The sequence below is a fragment of the Meriones unguiculatus genome, chromosome 11, assembly GCF_030254825.1.
Source record: "Meriones unguiculatus strain TT.TT164.6M chromosome 11, Bangor_MerUng_6.1, whole genome shotgun sequence".
NCBI classification, from domain to species: Eukaryota; Metazoa; Chordata; class Mammalia; order Rodentia; family Muridae; genus Meriones; species Meriones unguiculatus.
In genome coordinates this window covers 107090523-107110949 of record NC_083359.1, presented here as the reverse complement: position 1 = coordinate 107110949, position 20427 = coordinate 107090523, and the positions used below count along the sequence as shown (strand labels likewise).

Genomic DNA, 20427 nt, shown 5'->3' with positions numbered 1-20427 from the left:
ACACACAAAGATAAATTTGTGAACTATGTGTGGTAGGGTTTGAACTGGAGACTGTTGAGGTTTTTGCTTTCCATTTTGTTGTTGTTGTTGTTGTTGTTTTTGTTATTTGAGAATTTGATACATTGTGTTTTGATCATATTCACTCTCTCCCCAGTGCTGCTCCATATCTGCTCCTCCCTAACCATCCCCCTACCCCCAAAAATGGTCCAGATCATCAATCTCATCTTCAAGCTAAAAACTGATCTAATGTACCAGAGAAGCTTTTTACTGAAGGTTTTTTAAAATTCCTACTAATTAAACTTTCAGTTCAGAGATTCCTGCGATTTTCTTCAGACTCCATCTCATTATTGATCATGTTCATAGTATATTTTAAAAACTCTATCCAGTTGTTTTTCTTATGCTTCCTTGGAATTCACCACTCTTTATGTAAGTCACCCTTTACAATTCCTTGTCTAGTATTCCATCCTGTCACAGTTAATACCCCCCCACCCCCCCCCCACTTTCCACATCAACCGGCAGGTCTGAATGAGAACTATTCCCCAAAGGCTCATGGGCTTGAATGCGCCCAGACCAGGGTGCTGCTAGGGGGTGCTGGGGAGCCTTGCTGAAGAAAGGGGTTACTGGGGCAGCTTTGGGGTCTATAGCCCCACTTCCTGCTCTCACTGCTTCTGGACCTCAGGTCCTGCTGTCACGAATTCCCTGCTGTGATGAACATGGACCGTCTAAGGATTGTAACCAGACATGAACCCTTAAGTGGATGTGATCAGATTCTTCTACTGCAGCATCGGGAGAGAGGCTGACAGAGGCACACGGGGACACTGAGCTCACTGTTCCTTTCAGGCCAAGGCTGGCTCTCAGCTGCAGCTGAAGAGAGGTGGAAGCTTAGCAGGGGTTTGACAGACAGAGAGGCCCCAACAAAGAACTAAATGCTGAGGAATGCTGACTGTGGGGGGAATAGCCTTACCCAGGAGGAGCACACCAAATGGTTATCACACGCACACACACACATACACACACACACACACACGCACACACAGGTAAACACGCACATGGAAGAAGAGTGAAAAAGAGGCCATGGGTTTCTAAGGGAACAAGCACGGGTATATGAGAAGGTTTGCGAGGAGGAAGGGAAAGAACTGTAATTATAATATAGTATCAAAACTAAAGTACATTATTTTTTAAAAACTGAAGACCCCAGGTCCCTGTGTCTCAGGAGGGACAGCACACGCAGCGCTCACAGGCCTGTCCACAGGTGGGCTTCTTCCCTCACATTGCTGTCCACTCCTCCGTATTATGTGTGCCATGCAGTCACCTAAATCAGCTTCCTGTTGAGTGCTGGAACCCTCCCAGCTCTTGCTTCTTGACCTCTACAGTGAACATTTTTGAGAACACATGTTGCTTAACCGTGCTGTGACCATTACTTTTGGTAAACTATATTATTATACATAAAGTATTTTTACATATTGGATGAGATTGAACAGTATAAACACTTTGTGGCATATTGTCTATGAATGTAAGCAAATTTTGGTTCTTAGAGTCCTGTTTTTTTATATTCTATAAAGTGGTCTTAGGACCTGTACATACTAAAATTTCATACACATTCTTATTGGCCATTAACCAATATTTTTTGATTAAGTAATATTGTCAGTTTAACATTTGGTAGTTTGCAAGGTTATCCAACTCTTTCCCACAATAGTGCTATCTTGGTGTCATTTTTTTCCTTTCATTCTTTGCCAAATGATAAAATGATAAACACTGAATAAATTTCAGATTCCTGGTTAATTAATAAGATATCGCAATACTTTTTCATATTTGTTATATATTATCATGCCAGTATGTCTCAAATTAAAAGATTATGAAATATTTGCCTTTACTAACTCATGATTACATATTTGCTGTTGAGTCTTAATCAGTTCTTCTTATCCAACATGGCGGCGAATCATACATTTCATATCTGATCATGTAAATATTTGTTCTAAAAGTCCAGTTAAACAACTCTCATGCAATGAACTGCAATCAATTTTGTACTTAACTCAGACCTTCCACACATTTACATATCACTTTCCTTTTTGTATGTGTATGCATGCTTGTTTGTTCATGTGAATGTACTCATTTGGACACCAAAGGATGGTCCCAGGTCCCATTGCTGTCAATCTTGGGTTTTCTGTTGCTTTGGCATTCTCCTTATAACCTCTCTCCCTGACTTAGATCTTGCCAGTAGGCTGGGATGATTCTGTCTTCCTATCTCTCTCACTAACACTGGGGTTACAGGTCCACACTACATTGCTGACCTATTTTATTTGAACCCTGGCTATCAAACTTAGTCCCTTGTGTTTGCACAGCCAGCCATTTCCATCTGAGCTTTGTGTCATCTCCTTTCCCACATTATTTACCTGTCTTCGTTCATTCATGAATTCATCTACTTTGACATTTATTTCTTTTGTGTAATTCTCAAAGCTTTCTGAAAATTAGCATGAACACGGGAGAACTTGGGCCATCAGCCTTTCCTTCCCTGGCATTCACTTTTCTAGATACCCAACAAATGATCATTGGTGCCAGAATGGCCAATAACCTTCTGAAGAAAGACATGTCCACTTAAATATATAACTAGGAACCACTCACCTCAACACAACACTAAGAATCTGTTTATAAATCACTTCTGAAGTAGTTCTGAAAGCGGGGATCCACATGCCTCCATAAATTTGAATCCAATACTTAGAGAACTATTTTGATAGGTGACACCAACACCAATCACTCTTTATAACTACATGTTTACTGCTTTAGCTCTCTGAGTCTATAGGCCTGCTGGAAGCATGGAGCAAAATCTAAAACGGGAGGAGCACGTCCCCAGGAAGGAGCTGATAGTCACGGGTTGATATGTGTGATGGTTTGAATGAAAGTGTCCCCGGAGTTTCCAGCATGTGAACACTGGGTCTCCAGTTGGTGGTGCTGTTTGGGGAGGCTTAGGAGGTGTGGCCTTGCTGGAGGACGTGTGCCAGTGGAGGCAGGATCTGAGAGTTTAACGACTAGCTCCATTTTGACTTTGATTTCTCTTTTCCAGGCTTGCAGTTCAAGATGGGAGCCCTCAGCTCCCTGTGCCTGCTACCACACCTTTTTTTTTTTTTTCACTTTGCCACAATGAACTCAAACTCTCTGGAACTATAGCTTAAATAAACTTTCTTCTACAAGGTGCCTTGGTCATGGTGTTTTATCACAGCAACATAGAAATAGCATAATATAGATGGTCTGTGGTTTCTATTTTCATATTTAAAAGGCAGCATGATCAAATGAAGTTATCACATTAATATGCACAGAGGCATGTCTGATGAAAAGCATTCCTTTTATCTGCTAATATCCTAAATGTGTCCTGAGAACAATGGATGAAAGATACAGATATGACTCAGGAGAATTTCTATGGCAGTCAATAATCATGGGAAAAGTCAAAGAGAGAGAGAGAGAGAGAGAGAGAGAGAGAGAGAGAGAGAGGGATGAGGGAGAGAAAGAGAGAGAGAACCAAAGAAGACACTTCTTAACATGCTAGAGGCCCTACGGCTCAGGCCTGTGTCTGAGGCAGTCTGGAGAAAACAGAGACAGCCAGCCTGGCCCTGCATGACAGCACCTTTAATTTAGCTGCGAGAGATGTCCTGGGTAGCTGCCCCTCTGAACAAAGCCATCTTGGATATGGACAAAACTATGGTGGACAGTGACTTAATGTTTTTGATTAAAAAATGGTGCAAGCTAGAGAAATAAGATGATTTATAGAAAGTCCATAGGAACATTCTGTACCTATTCCTTTTCTGATTAGAGAGGTGGCAGGGAGCCTGGCTCATTAGGCAGAAGTAATGAGCCAGCCTACATGCCATCTCTAATTAGAGAAAAGATACAGAAGGTAGCACCATGCCTATAGGTAGATGGAGTACAGTTAGACATTAAAAATCCTTTCCTCCTCCCAGGTCCTAAATACCCAAAATATAAGTTTTTAAAACAATGTAATGAAAAATAGATACTTGTGAGAAACCACTTTTCATTTTTTGTGTTTTAATCATAGGTGAAAAATCCTTTTCTCGGAGTTTAAAAATAAATATCATTTTCAGATTGAAATGGCCTTTCGAAGCATCAATCCAGCATTTAGTGCACTGAGGTAGAACAGAGTCGAGTCGTTTTAGCCCCTCAGTGTGAAGCAGACAAATTTATAGTGCCCACAAACACTTTCGCAACACTAAGTGTGAGGAAAGGCTTTAGAAACACTAGTGGGGTTAAATGCCTAATAAGTTTCACAAGATTTAAACGTGTTATTCAGACTCTCTGTGTGTGGAGGACTAATTTTTTTCCAATATGCTAATCATTAAAACCAAGTTTCTAAAAATAGTGACCGCTGAATTCGCTTTTTCACGCGTTTAGCTTGATCTAAAACTGTGCGCCCTGAGGTGATTTGTTTTTAGAATTTTGTGTATGTGTACAGTTAGGCTTATCCGCAGCCTGGTCACCCTCTCCAGCTTTTCTTCACTCCACTTAGCACACCCCACGTCTCCCTCCTAACTCCACAGAGGTAAGCCGCTGCTCTCTGGGTTAGATTTGAGCTTGCTCCACAGGAGGAAGTCCACAGCCAAGGAAGCCATAGCTCCCTTTGGTAGAGAGCCCATTGGTGTGCTCTTGCTCACTCATCTTGTTGTCAAACTCCATTCTAATCATTTGTTATGATCATAGACTGGGAACTGTCCAGTCTTGGTCAGAGGACCCTCTAGAAGGTAGAGCGTTTATGCAGACGCTCATAGCTGTTCCAAATGTCAAGAATTTTGAGTGTTGACTGACAGGGCCTCTATGACCACCACTCCCTTCCCACATGCTTACACACCCTCCTGGAAGACGAGGCAGAGAGAATGTAAGAGCCAGATGATGCGGGGGAGTGCTGTGAAAAGCTGACCGTGAGGTGCCATAGCTGTTACACACATGAGCTTACAGAGAACGTGGCTGTCCACGTAAGACAGCTAAATGTTCATGAAAGTTAACATTTCCAACTTGGAGAGGAGAGGGCCTCATGATTTCCTCCACCTTACTGCAGACCCAGAGGCAGTTGATTGCTGCTGAGGGATGGGGAGTCCCATTTTCCTGGGTAAAGGGAGGGCACCAGCAGGCTTCCCACACTCCTGTGGATGAACCCTTACATGCACACTCAGCACTAGTTAGACTTACTGGGTCATTTAAAATAAATAAATAAGTAGTAGTTTTTCCTATTGATCTTTAAAATTTTTATTCTCTATAATAATCATTTTGATCAACGCAGCTAATTGTTTCACGAGAAGAAAATGCATACTTGAAGATGGTAATAATTTCAATTACTGGCTATGTCAGGGAGGATATGTCGGGAACAGTCCAGGGCAGATTTCCCTGCTCCATACCATAGCCCAGGCTGGCCACGAAGCCATTCGCATCGCCTAGTCTTACAGAAAACATCAGCACCAGTTTTCTGGGTTTCACAAACTTCCCTATTTTGACAGAAAGCAGCCAGCAGCCAGCAGAAAGGAAAGAAGGGGACATTTACACTAACCCTTTTACCCTATGGAGTGGCCTACACCATTCTTGTTTGTTGAACACAAAACCTCAGAAATTTCGCCATTGCTTGTGGAGCATTTAGAATTAGACCACAAAAGCACGCCACATCTAGAAAGCAAAGTAGAATGCGGTGGTGGTGACTGGTGTGTAAATAAGGGAGGTAGGGAGTGAACAGGAACTCTGCATGTTCTGCTTGGGGTCTCTATAGAGCTTCTCTGTTTAAAACGCCAACTCAAAATACATCCCAATAAACATGCAAAAACAAGTTTAACAGACAAAGTTTCCAAACAGAAAAACAAATGATTGGTGAAATGAAGAAAGTAGTATTGCCACGGGTTAGAGGACTGGATGTTTCTACCTCCATTCTCTCGAAATTGGCATAACGATTTCAGGTGTTTCTGTGTGCGTGTGTGGGTGTCTGCAGAAGGCAGGTGAGGCTGCAGTATCTCCTGGAGCTGGAGTTACAGGTGATTGCCAGCTACCATGTGGGTGCTGGGAGCCAGCTCACATCCTTTGGAAGAGCAGTAAGTGTTCTTCTCCCAGGAGCCATCCCTCCAGCCTCAAAGCTAATGATTTTGATTCTAGTAAAGCTTAAGGAAAAACTGAAAAACAGTTCTAAAGTTTAAGGGAATGACAACACAGTCATGAAAGAAAAAGGAAGGTGAGAAACTCACACAGAAAGGGCTGCAAACTCAAGCCGCAATAACCGAGACTGATCATCTTGACCCAACAGGTCAGGGGAACAGAAAACAGAGTCCAGAAAGCGACCCTTATTAACACATGCTTATCACAACGGTGCTACTATGGAGGAGTAGAGATGAGAAACTCGTAGAAAGATTTCTACTCTCATTGTGTGGACGGGAAAAGGTGAAGCCTGGCCACTCCGTTACATTGCATTGCATCTATACGTCTATTCCAGATAGAACACAGACCGGAGTTAAAGATACAGAACAATGCAGCTTCCAGAAAAAAATACAGGGGAATGCATCTTCCATGGTATCAAAGCGTGTCAAGGTATATTAACAAAACACAAAAACATGTTAAGTGTGAGAGAAGGGTCTGTAACTTGGGTTTTACTAAAATGGGGTGACACTGTTTGTTAAAGTTTACCATTAAAGATCATGAAATGATATGCTATATCCTGGAAGGCGATGCCTGTCAATCGTACATGCATCAAAGACTCACATCCAAAATGAGTAAAGAGTATCTAAAAATTAATAAGAAAAAGATAAAGTACCCAATCAAAAATTGGCCCCCAAACCTATCTAGAATAGGTACTTCACAGGAAAACATATTTACAGGGCAAACGAGTGTGTAAAAATCCCTCGTGTCATTAATCATCAGAAAATGTATCACAGGCCATTTGGCGGTATCGGGGCGATGGTGTTTGCTAAAAGTGTGAGTATGTCTCAGAACTCAGCATTGCTAATTGTGATATTTGCTTGGGAAAGGTATTTAGAAGTGGTTTCTGAAGCTCAAGACATTAGTACATACAACATGACCAAATCTGACAGAGACAGTGCTGAGTAACAGGGAATTGAAATGCTCGCTGCATGTCTGCATGTTAGTTCAGGAACACGCAGCGGCAGGTGTCTAGAGCAGGAGACGTCTGTCCTAACATCCCTGTGCACATGCATACAGAGCAGTGTCTCTCAGGCTGACCTTTGAGACAGTGGACATATTCTGTACTCATGTCACATGAGAGCTACACAGGTGTCTACAATTAACACTCACCAAGCAGGGGTGGAGGTGACACAGTGGTCTAGGCTGCTCAGACTCTCCGGGAGGACCTGAGTGCAATTCCCTTATTCTACTGTTCACGCCCGCTCCTAACTCCAGCTTCTAGGGGACTGATGCCCTCTACTGGCCTCGGGGAGTGCCTGCACTCAAGTATGGATACCCGTGTTCCCCAAATCTTCAAACATACCACCAACCCACACCCCAAGGAACTGACAGTCTACCTTGTATGCATGTTTTGACATGAATAAAAGAATTCAAGAATAGTTCCACAGGCCTGAACCAAGTTAGAAGCCTATCTATAACACTGGAGGAGACAGTCAGCACAACGTTCTCGGCATGTCAATGAATTTTAGCAATAAACAGGAATCACGTGGTATAATCAGGTGGATCCACAACATGAACGAGTAATCCACAAATGAAATTAAAACAATCAAGGGGTGTGTGGAAAACCAGCCAACCTCAGTAAAGGCCAACTCACTCTACAGCAACACCCAACAGTGTTTTCACAGACTCCTTAGGAGTATGACGCGCACGCACGCGCACGCACGCACACACACATACACACACACACACACACACACACACACTCACATTTAAAGCAACAATACCTCTCATTAAGGTTGTAAATTTTCAAAACTTGCTGTTCTATGCATTAGAGTAACCTTTATGCTACATACTAAAATATGAATCAGCTCTATACTCCAGCACAGCCCTTCAACTCCTATGGATTTATCTGAGGAAATAATTGTAGCAACATTAACTATAGCTGTATTTACCAACATGATTTAGCATATGCAACACACAGTGCTTTGAATTCCAATCGCTCATTTCACAGTTAAGTACAAGGACTAGGTGTCTGCTGTGCACCAGATGCTGGAGAAACAGCGATGCTGATACTGTGCATTGTGTTGTCTCATCAAGCCTCCCAACGGCCCTGGAAGCTGTCAGCGTCATCAGCATCATCTTAGAGTTGGTCTAACGCTGAGCTATGAGCAGATTCACCTGGTCATATTGTCAGTCAGCGGTGAGATTCGTTTTGCTTCTGGGTAAATTAGTACCAGAGTATAGTTTATCAAGGAAGTAGATAATCAGATAATTGTTCAAATATATAATAGATATGAATATGAATTTATATACATGTATGTCAGATGAAAATCTGGATATTAATATGCAGTAATATATTGTTTTCTGTCAAATAGCATTTTGATAATTTGGAAACATTAGAAATTTTATAAGCATTTATTACAGAAACCTGTTTCAGAAGTACATGGCAGCTACACATGCGACATGAACCCTTTAAATGAAGATGCACAGAGTAATGGGAAGGGATATTGACACAAAATGTGGGTCTCAAACACTTGGAGGGAAAGGGTCTATTTTTAGAGAGCTTAGTGAAAGCATATGTGTCATAATTTCCTTTTGGGGAAACTATATTTGTAACTATAAATTCCACGTATGGATAAAAGCCCTGGGAAAGTATGAAAAGTTAGATTACATCTCTGGGGATGGACATGTTGTAGCATACTTCCCAGTTCACAGAATTCCAGGTTGTTTGGATTTTTAAATAATAGTCATGGATTACATAATATGCCCATTCTAGAGTGCAAGTATTTTGAAGGCAATAATGTTGGGTATTTCAAGACAATTTTCATTTTGACTTCTAGTCTTCTCAGTTAATAGTGTGTGCTATCTTTATTATTATTATTAATTACAGTTTATTCAATTTGTATCCTGGCTATGGCCCCTCTTTCATCTCCTCCCAGTTTCACCTTCCTTCCCTCTTCTCCCCCTATGTATCTCCCCTAAACCACTGACAGGGGAGGACTTCCTCCCCTTCCTATCTGCCCTAGCCTATCAGGTCCCATCAGGATTGGCTGCATTGTCTTTCACACTTCCTCCAGGGGGAGGTGATCAGAGAACCTGCCACTGAGTTCATGCCAGAGACAGCCCTGGCTCCCCTTGCACTCACTTGGAGGCTGACTCCATGGGCTACATCTCAGCCCGGTTTTAGGTCCTCTCCATGCATGGTCCCTGGTTAGTGTATCAGTCTCTGCAGGGCTCCCCAGGGCCCAGGGTTTTTCATTTGTTTGTTTGTGTTTGGCTCTGTTGGCCTTCTTTTGGAGGTCCCCTCCAGGTCTTTCTATATCCCCCTTCTTTCAAAAAATTCCATGCACTCTGTTCAAAGTTTGGCTATGAGTCTCAAAGCCTCTGCTTTGATACCTCAATCAGTAGTCTTTCAGAAGCCTTCTGTGGAAGGCTCCTGTCCTGTTCCTGTCTTCTCCTGCTTCTGATGTCTAGAATGAGGATTGAGCATCTTCCCTAGGGTCCTCCTTGTTGTTTAGCTTCTTTAGGAGTATAGATTTTAAAGTATGTTTATTCTATATTATATGTCTAATAACCACTTATGAATAAGTATATACCATGTGTGTTTCTGCTTCTAGGTTACCTCACTTAGAATCTTTTCTAATTCTCACCATTTGCCTGCAAATTTCATGATTTCTTTGTTTTTAATTGCTGAGTAGTATTCCATTGTGTAAATGTACCACAATTTCTGTATCCATTGAAGAACATCTGAGTTGTTTCCAGCCTCTGGCTATTATGAATAGAACGGATACAAACATGGTTGAGCAAATGTCCTTATTGTATACTTGAGCATATTTTGGATATATGCCTAGGAGTGGTATAATTGGATCTTGAGGTACCACTATTTCTAATTGTCTGAGAAAGTGCCAGATTGATTTCCAAAGTGGTTGTACAAGTTTACATTCCCACCAGCAATGCAGGAGGATTCCCCTTTCTCCACATCCTCTCCAGCATGCATTGTCACTTGAGTTTTTTGAGCTTAGCCATTCTGATGTGTGTAAGGTGAAATTTCATTGTCATTTTGATTTGCATCTCCCTGATGAATAAGGACATTGAGCATTTCTTTAAGTGTTTCTCTGCCATTTGATATTCCTCTATTGAGAATTCTTTGTTTAGCTCTATACCTCATTTTTTAATTGGATTACTTGGTTTGTTGGTATTTAACTTCTTAAGTTCTTTATATATTCTGGATATTAGGATATTAGCCCTCTGTCAGATATAGGGTTGGTGAAAAGCCTTTCCCAGTCTGTGAGCTGTCGTTTTGTTCTGATGACAGTGTCCTTTGCCTTACAGAAGCTTTTCAGTATCATGAGGTCCCATTTATTATTGTTGATCTTAGAGCCTGTGCTGTTCAGGAAGTTGTCTCCTGTGCCAATGAGTTCAAAGCTCTTCTCCACTTTTTCTTCTAACAGGATTAATGTGTCTAGTTTTCTGTTGATTTTTTTGATCCACTTGGATTTTAGCTTTGTGCAGGGCGCAGGGCGATAAATATGGATCTATTTCTACTTTTCTACATGTAGACATCCAGTTAGACCAGCACCATTTGTTGAAGATGCTATCCTTTTCCCTTTGTTTTGGTTTCTTTGTCAAAAATCAAGTATTCATAGGTGTGTGGGTATATTCCTGGGACTTCTGTTCAATTCCATTCATCCTCCAGCCTGTTTCTTTGCCAGTATTATGCAGTTTTTATTACTGTTGCTCTATAGTACAGCTTGATATCAGGGATGGAGATACCGCCAGAAGATGTGTTGTTGTACAGGTTTATTTTTTTTTTTGTTTTTTTTGTTTTTTTTTTTTTTTTTAGCAATTCTGGGTTTTTTGTTTTTCCATATGGAAAATTGGAAAATGAGAATTGCTCTTCCAAGGTCTTTAAGAATTGTGTTGGTATTTTGATGGGAATTGCATTAAATATGTAAACTGCTTTTGGAAGATAGACAATTTCACTTTGTTAATCCTATTGATCCATAAGCATGGGAGATCTTTCCATCTTCTGATATCTTTTTCAATTTCTTTCTTCAGAGATTTGGAAGCTTTTTTGTTTTGTTTCTTTTTTTTTTCATACACTTCTTTCAATTACTAGGTTAGAGTCACACCAAAGTACATTATGTTATTTGTGGCTATTGTAAAGGGTGTTGTTTCTCTAATTTCTTTCTCAGTCCTTTTGTGTTCTGTATACAGGAATTCTACTCATTTTTTTTGAGTTAATTTTGTATCCAACAATTTTCCTGAAGGTGTTCATGCTGCAGGAGTTCTCTGAAGGAATTTTTGGGGTCACTCATGTATACTATCATATCATCTGCGAATAATGATACTTTGACCTCTTCCTTTCCAACTTGTATCCCCTTGATCTCCTTTAATTGTCTTATTGCTCTAGCTAGGACTTCAAGTACTATGTTAAAGAGATATGGAGAAAGTGGGCAGCCTTGCCTTGTTCCCGATTTCAGTGGGATTGTTTTAAGTTTCTCTCTATTTAGTTTGATGTTGGTTATAGCCTTGCTGTATTTTGCCTTTATTATATTTAGGTATGTGCCTTGTATCTCTGATCTCTAGAAAACTTTAAATATGAATGGGTGTTGAATTTTGTAAAAGGCTTTTTCAGCATCTAAGGAGATGATCATGCTTTTTTTTTCCTTCTGTTTGTTTTTTGTGGTGGATTACATTGATGAAATCAAGAGCTGGTTGTTTGAGAAAATCAATAAGGTAGGCAAACCCTTAGCCAAAACGAACTAAAAGGCAGAGAGAAACTATTCAAATCAGCAAAATCAAAAAGGAAAAGAGGGACATAACGACAGACATTGAGTAAATACAAAGAAACATTAGGTCTTACTTCAAAAACCTATCTGCCACAAAATCTGAAAATCTAAATGAAATGGACAATTTTCTTAATAGATTCCATTTACCAAAGTTAAACCAACATCAGATAAATAGATTAAACAGTCCTGTATCTGCCAACGAAATAGAAGCAGTCATCAAAAATTTCCATGCCAAAATAAAGCCCAGGGCCTGATGCTTTCAGCACAGAATTCTACCAGACCTTTAAAGAAGAGCTAACACCTATACTCTTCAAACTATTACACAAAATAGAAATAGAAGGAACAGAACCAAACTCATTCTATGAGGCCAGAGTAACCTTGATACCTAAACCACACAAAAACCCAACAAAAAAGAGAACTTCAGACCTATCTCTCTTATGAACTTTGATGTAAAAATACTCAATAAAACATTTGCAAAACAAATCCAAGAACACATAAAAGATATCATTCACCATGACCAAGTAGGCTTCATCCCAGGTATGCAGGAGTGATTCAATATATGGGCATCCATCGCTGTGCGCTCTGTTTTAATCTATATGCTCTAATACGTGTAGGAAACAGAAATGGCAGATTTGATGGAGTGCCATGTTGATAGTATGCCTTGGTTTCCACAAAATGGTAAGCTCTCATTTAGCAACACCCTCATAAAAATTAGGTGAGCCAAAAAAGAAAAAAATATATCATATATTGTTCTTTTATAGTACATGTATTTGTGGCTGGGGAGTGGACTTACATATGTTTGCTCATATGTGAAAGCCAAAGGTTAACATTCTCATGTCTTCATCAGTAGCTTTCCACTTTATTTTTGAGGTCAAGCTTCTCACTGATCCTGGAGCTCATTGAGTCAGCCATACTGGCTTGCCAGTAAGATGTATTTATCTATCTTTGTTATTCTGGGTTGGGAATCCATGCATAGATTGTTTTGTTTTGTTTTTATAATGTGGGTGTTGGGTATCCAAGCATAGGCCCCTGTAACTGTGTAACAGGCAACTTCCTGTTGGAGCTGTATTTGTGGAAATGTATTATAGTGTCCCTGGGAAATGGATACATCTAAATATATTATTAATATTTGTTTGCTTTTTAAAATGAGGACCCGCAATTGGCTAACACTAAATAGGATTCTAAAAAGAAAAATTCTTACCATTTAAACTCTTTCCTATTTGTATAGTGCTGAAGGCAGAGTCTGAAATTGGATCTCGTAGAGTTCTTGTATCAAATGCTGTATTGTTCTTCTCCAAACCATCCACAAAGAAGCTGATTTCTGTCTGATGCACCTGTAAGAATTATCACCGTCATCAAGTGCATAAGCTTTTACTTGGTACTCACAGCATGCCCACAGCCCTTTTCTATTTTTTTTTCAAGTCGTTTTACTCTTTCTCAACTTTCTTCAGGTGGGAAAAATGGAAGCAATGTATTTAACAGCAAAAACAGTATCTCTACATGTTACAGACCTAGATCTGAATCTGTACATGGGTATTTTCATGCTCTGATGATGTTTCAAGGTTCTCAGTGTATGCACAATGCTGTTCTGTGTGTGTGCTGACTCTGATAGCTACACTTTCAGAGTTGTCTGAGGGTTCTATCATTTGTTAAAGGCTAATGTCATCATGTTCATACTTGGAAATAAATTAATACACAAGGGGAGAGATATTTGAACCCGGATATACCCAAGATGTACCTATGGGTATTACCCGAGTTACTAGTGCAAACTGCTTTCCATTAAGACTTATTTCTTTAGGTGCTGGATCTAGCTGGTGGCTTTTCAATATACTTTCCCATTATAAAATAACATAAAAATGTGCCGATTCTAAGCTGATCAGTCAATCGAGCAGTCTAACAGCTATCTACGTCAGAGGAGAGCTGACTTCCTGAACACCCACAGGATGCTGCAAGTTAACGAATATTGAGTGGTGCCTAAATAGCTACTTAGGTGCCATCAGCTCTGATGTGACATCATCAAAGAAGCCATTGACCGTACTGAAACAAATAGGCCTGACGGGGTGTCAGATAAATATCAATCAAAACACTAGGTGACCAGCCAGAGAGGACCTGCTGGTTACAATTTGATGGCTCCTGGGTTACAGCATAAAGAAATAAACATGTTGTATGACATGAAATGAATCACCAGTTGGTCAGCATTTTGTAGCCAGTACCCTATAGGTTGTGGTCGGACACAACTTTGACGATTACAAATTTAGAATAAACCAACAGCTATTTGGGCACCAACTACAGTGTGTACAAAACAGTCTTTCTGTTGAAGTGTTTGTGACTGTGAAAGGCATTCAAATTATTAAAGCAACTCAAGTGGAAAGAGAAAGGACTGGGAGAAGGGATGAGCTGAGGAAGAAGATGGATGTGTACTATCGTGCAATTAAAAGTGCAGTGCAAGTGCTTACACTAAGATAACATTACCGAAGAGTAAATATGACTGGACATAGAATGAAAACTAAAACCCAGATAATTACAGACTAAGGTAACTACCCACGTACTCGCCCCAACTTTTGACCAACATTTCAGCCTCTTTCAAACTGAGATATCAACAGCCCAGTCATCAGCATGAAGAAATTCCAGAAGACGGATCTTCGACCCACTGTCCCATTCTACAGGCTGAAATGTTGAGGCAAAAGACAAAATTTTCTTAAAATAGAATCCTCACTCTACAGCTGCTTCATGATTGAAGCAGTTACAAGGAGAAGGGGGAAATAAAAGAATCAGACTAACTTTGTAAAAAAAAAAAAAAGGCTGATGTTAACATCTTAATGAAGTACAACTTTGGGAGTGTTATTCCAGTGTGGAGTTTGACAGAGTTAGGGTACCTATAGGTTCATTTATAAAGCAGATGCACTGGTCTGACGCAGGACTTCAGCAGTAAAGAATGCAGTGTGTGTAGGTCAGAAGGCGCAGGGACAATGTCTTTACCAGATGCGCTTTGCTATGAGCCTGGCACTGTCCACAACTATTTGCAAGCCGATGAGTAGATAGGCTTTTTTATTCATTTCTTAGCTTAAGAATCTCATACATGCACATAATGTGTTTTGATCAAGGCCACCTCATAGCCTTCCCTGTAACCCTGGTCCCAACCACTTTCTCCTCCAAAACTATTTCAAGAGCATTTCTATTAAAAGTGATTTGAAACAATGGAGCAAGGTAAAACGGTTTATGTTATTATGAGAATTCTTGCCGTAGGAATCCCTTTCCAGAGTCCCCCACTCAAAAACAAACTCAGGAATCTGAGAGGTCAATGTTATAACTGTTTGGTAAAATGAATTTCCTTAAAGAAAAAAAAAAGTTAGGAAACATTGTGGTTCTTCCTTCTAGCCAACTTCTTTCATTTTATCGTGTTCTTTCTGAAATAGACTGATCCAGGATTGTATGAGAGTCCATTTTAAACACAACTGAAATAGACCTAAAGTCATATACAGTTTCCTCCTGAGCCCACATCTATTTCTCTGTACTGAATAGTCAGGCACACCTTTTTTCCCCCTTGCATCCCATTTTTCTCGGCCTGCTACTGTTATTTGGTGTTTGACTGTTATCATTATGAAAGATACAGGCTCTTCTAGTTTGTTATTTGTAGCATTATCTCGTGTTTTACAGCATCTTTGCACAACATGCAGGCTACATGAAATATAACCAGAGAAAAGTTCCCGGTGGTATTAATGCATAAAAAAGAATGCGGCTCCATCTCTACTGTCTTTACCCAGCCCAAAAACTGATGAACAGCCAATTTTCCTTTATCACATTAGCACAGCCATGAGGGAAACACATTTGTTCTCGTCAGTTACACTAAAGATACTATTACCAATCTAACATATACATGTTTTATATCAGCAGTGTTCTCAGAGCTTGAGAGAGTCAACAATATATTAACAGGAGCATGACAGTTTATTTAAGAAAAGAAAATTGTCTCTGCAGAGGGACAGAAGCTAGAAATGTATGGCTGAAGCCTGGTGCCACTGCTCTAATAAAGGTGATAATTCTTGCACTTTTTTATAGCAGGTAGCGCTCCTGTGACAGCTCTGTCATATCATTCAAATAAAAATGTTGTCTTTTACAAGTTTAAGGATACCTTTATTTTGCGTCAGATAGAAAGCAGGCCTTTGATTCTCTGTATTATATCTGTCGTCGGTGTTCAAGACCTTCATGTCTTCCTTTTTTTTCTTTTTTTATCAACCCATCACGTATTTGCTTAGTAGAAGAATTCAGTGTCAGTCACAGTGAATTCCAGAAGATGTTTTCACTTGCGTGGCACTTTAAAAATGATTCATGGTGATCCCAAGCTGCTCTCCCCATGCCAACTCCTCCCCAACCAACCATCTTTCTATAAATAAGATTAAATCTTTGGTTTTCTGAAACATGTTTTATGTTACAGAATTGTCCTAACTATTTTCCAATTCTGATCTGGGCCACCATCACACAGACGCCGGGAAGACAGCCATGGCCTCTCAGTGATAGCTCATCCCAATGCCCCCTCTTGCCAGTTACTGGGGAGAATAGGGATGTTTATGATGGGATTGCAGATTTGTGAAGAGAAAGCCTCTTGCAAAACTACCTCCTATAGCTCTTCTTCTCTGGCCCTGGGCAGAGGAGAACAGCCTGCACATGTTCTGATGTGCTTTGAATGAGCAAACTGGCAAATCCAGCGGCATTTGCACGGGACTTTGAACGGACCCCTGTGAGGAGTCCACAAGCGCACGGAATAAGTACGAGCCATTCTCAAGCCTTTACTCCATGGGAGCTCCTTATTCCATTTCAGCCACTTCGCTGCTCAGCATTGTGCCCTGTGAGAGGCTGAACTTAACCATTTGAGTGAAGGGGGTTATACTAAAACAGCAATAAAATCTAGGCACTGTCCTCCTGTGCTCATGACCAATTGGTAAGAAATGCATTTCAAATGACACAAAAAGAAGGGCATGGTAGCATACACTAGAAATCCCAGCATTTGTAATGCTAAGGCAGGAGGATTACTACAAGTTGAAGATTATACTGGGCTAACTACATGATGTAACTCTAAAAAAAAAAAAAAAAGAAACCTATAACACATGTAACTCAATATATATATATATATTTACATACATATATTTTTACATATATATCCCATATATTATATATAAATATATATCTGTATATACATATATCTATATACACATATATATTTATATATGCATACACACACATACATATATAGACATATATTCTATCTGGGCTAGCGATGTTCCCACCAACAGACATAGACTATCTAACAAAAACCCCAACATCCCAGGCATGAGAAGCCTTCTTTTGAGTTGTTGGTCAAGGTCACCCCCCAAATATTGTAGACTATTTCTGTTACCCTTAGCTGCCTCCTGTAAGTGGAAGGCAAGTCCCAATTGCTGAAGACACCACTTTGGACCTGGGACCTAGAAGACCCAAACCGGATCAAACCTGAATGTCTCCTCCCTGGAGACTACCTTCCTGGCACCAGAATGTACCACGCAAGCTTCCAAAGGGGGACAATAACCAACAATGTCCAGCTACGATGCTTATGAACCACCACAATGACGAGCATGGTAGAATAATCATAAGGATGGACTAGTGGCTCATATACCCTGGCAGTAACCACAGCTCTCCAACTGAACTAAGTACCCACTCAACAGCAAGAGGAAGCCCGCGCCTGGTGCTAGAAACTGAGACAACCACTCAGGGCCAGTTGAAGCATGGATCTTGGGGGAGAACTTAGCACCACCACTTGACTAAAGCAGTGTGATCTCTCACCACCTCTTATATTTCTCCTTATTCCCACAGATAAGCGAGACCCTCGCTTCTCATCAAGCAAACTTCTCTTTGCAACAGAGGCCATGACAGAAAACTGCAGCCACATGCCACAGAGTTGTGGAGGTCAGCCCCAAAGGATCCATCTACAGAACACTCCTGTGGTTAATGCTCAGAGGTCATTGCAGCAGAAGCAATGGAAAGATCGTAAGAGCCAGAGGGGTAGGGAGTTTGATGGGAGGTTGTGTCTTTCCTAGCCAAAAGCTACGCTCATAAAGTCTCACCAACATGTCTGCCTAAAGAAGACCTGACATAAAGATGCATCAGCATACACATGAACAAACATACATTTTTTTTTCCAAAAAAGAAATTCACTTCCCCCTGGTGGGATGACCTTGCCAGTCTACAGAGAAAGAGGACATAGGCAGTCCTGATGAGATTTGATAATCTCATCAAAGCGGGGGGAGGAAGACTCCCCCTTTCAGGGGACTAAGGGAGGTGGAGAGGAGAGGGAGAAGGAAGGGTGTCACCAGGAAAATATGTGGGAGGGAGCTACAATTGGGATATAATTATATATATGAAATTCACACATCAGTGAGTACTTACTAAAGGGAAAATATAAATAAATCCATGTAGACTAAAACACAGATCTCCAAGAAACACCCATGCACACACTCTCTCAGCAGGCTACATGTGATAACAGAATACTTTTAACCTATCGGGTGATAGTTGAGTCACCACAAATGACACTATACTTAAATACTGAATTTTCCTGTGGTCAACAGAGCACTGTCTTTGGAAGCCCAGTAGGAAGGGCTTAAAGGGTTCACATGGGAGCATACAGCACAAAATTGGACTTTTCCTCAGAAAAAGTCCAAGCCTCCCAAGAAGGCCACTTTCCTTAACTCCCCTGGCTTCATATTAAAGTCAAAGCATCTTAAGAATTCTGGAAATGCCTTCTTTGAAAGACTTACTTATTTTATTCTATGAGCATGAATGTTGCCTTGTGCATCCCTGTGCATCCCCTGTGTGCATGGCAGCCTTGAGGTCAGAAGAGGAAGTGGGATTTCCTTGAACTGCGGTCACAGGCGATTGTGAGCCACCACACGGATGCTGAGAACTTAACCCGGGTCCTCTGCGAGAGCAGCCAGTGCTCTTAGCAGCTGAGCCATCTTTCCAGCCCCAGAAAAACATCTTTTAAATAGATTTAACATGAAGTGTTTGGCAACACAGCCTAAATTCAAATTCACCTTCAAAAGATAATGGATTATACAAATACACTGAAAGCCATCTTGAGTGTTAAGGAATTCAATCGGAAAGAAAACCACCGGGCATGAACCAGAATTAAAAACAACTTGATGGAGGAAAAACCAGTCTGAGAATTTCTGAAATAGAAATTGCCCTAAAATAGATACATCTATTTCTATGTGGAAAAAAAAAAAACAGACTTGCATAAAAGATCCCACAATACTGTCTGTGATTCTTAAGCATAAGACAATTTGTCCCCAAAACTCCATAAAGTTATTTTAAGATATCTCATATAAGTCATATCCCGTTCTCTGAGAGCACATGGAATCTCACTCCCCACAACTGCTTGCCATTTTAAATCTAAATGATTTTTTTTCTAACTCACTTTATTAGATTTTATCTTTAGCTTCCACCATGTGCCAAACTCCAGTTTACGGATAAGAGCATGTCAGTGGCTCCTGAGCATGACAAGGCCTCTGCGATGTGACCAAGTTGTCTCTATATAGGTTCTTATATGACTCTTTAGGATTATTAAAAACATGTATATCAGATGCTGTATGAAAAATGGTCACAGAGAATTGAAAACAACAAGATCTATTCAAGGTCTCAGAAGTCTGAGTGGTCTCAGAGCCAATTTCAAACAGTTAATTTTATTAGGCCGCTTAAGTGCAGTTAGCATTTGGAAGGAACAGCACTGAATGCATTAGACCCGACGTATTGAGTGTTCCCTCTGTAACTCTATGGAGTGCTAAGGTAGGGAGCGTAGTGACAAGCCACAGAGCTATATCCTGACACTCATCCATGGGAAGAGGGCGGGAGGGAGGCAAAAAGGAGAGAGGGGGAGAGAACGAGAAAGGGAGAGAAGGAGGAGAGAGAGAGACTTCCTCCAACAAGCCCACACCTCCTCATTATTCTAATCTTTTTTAAATAGTGCCACTCCTGATGATTAAACATTCAAATACATGAGCCCATTGGGACGATTCTTATTCAAACCACCATGCTTTCCTGTCCATCCTATGGTCCTATGGATTAAACCGTAGTTGCATACACACTAAACAAGTGATTTACTTGTCTGGAGATGCACTGAGTTGTGTCTGCATGTTCAGTTCTCTTTTTACTTTGTTTTGATGCCCAAGCTGACTTCACATTTGCAATCTCCCTGGCTCAGCCTCTTAAATACTTGGCAGGACAGGCCATTGCCAGCAGGCCTGCCTTCACTACATTATACTATGTCCTTGTTGATGCATGCTTGAATGGCAGAGGCTCTGTAAAGCTCAGTTGCGTGATACACTGACATGATAGATTCTAGGTCATAGTGTCATACCTCCATTTTTTTTCTGTAGTGTATTCTTGCTTTCTGACATAAGACTGTTACCCAGGTCTGTTTATTTTTGCTTTCTTGCCTTAATTCTAAAGTCAGGCTTCTTCTCCAAGGAATTGTAGCTTCATTTCGTGATAA

The 20427-nt window shown here is 40.6% G+C and overlaps 1 protein-coding gene across 1 annotated transcript in view; it reads right to left on the bottom strand.

The window, feature by feature from the left end:
- Ush2a (usherin) overlaps positions 1-20427 on the bottom strand; it is a 653036-nt gene that overhangs the window by 579312 nt on the left and 53297 nt on the right. Inside the window, exon 3 of the mRNA XM_060365102.1 lies at positions 13111-13243. Coding sequence (XP_060221085.1) covers positions 13111-13243 — 133 coding nt within the window. The remainder of the gene's footprint in view (positions 1-13110; positions 13244-20427) is intronic.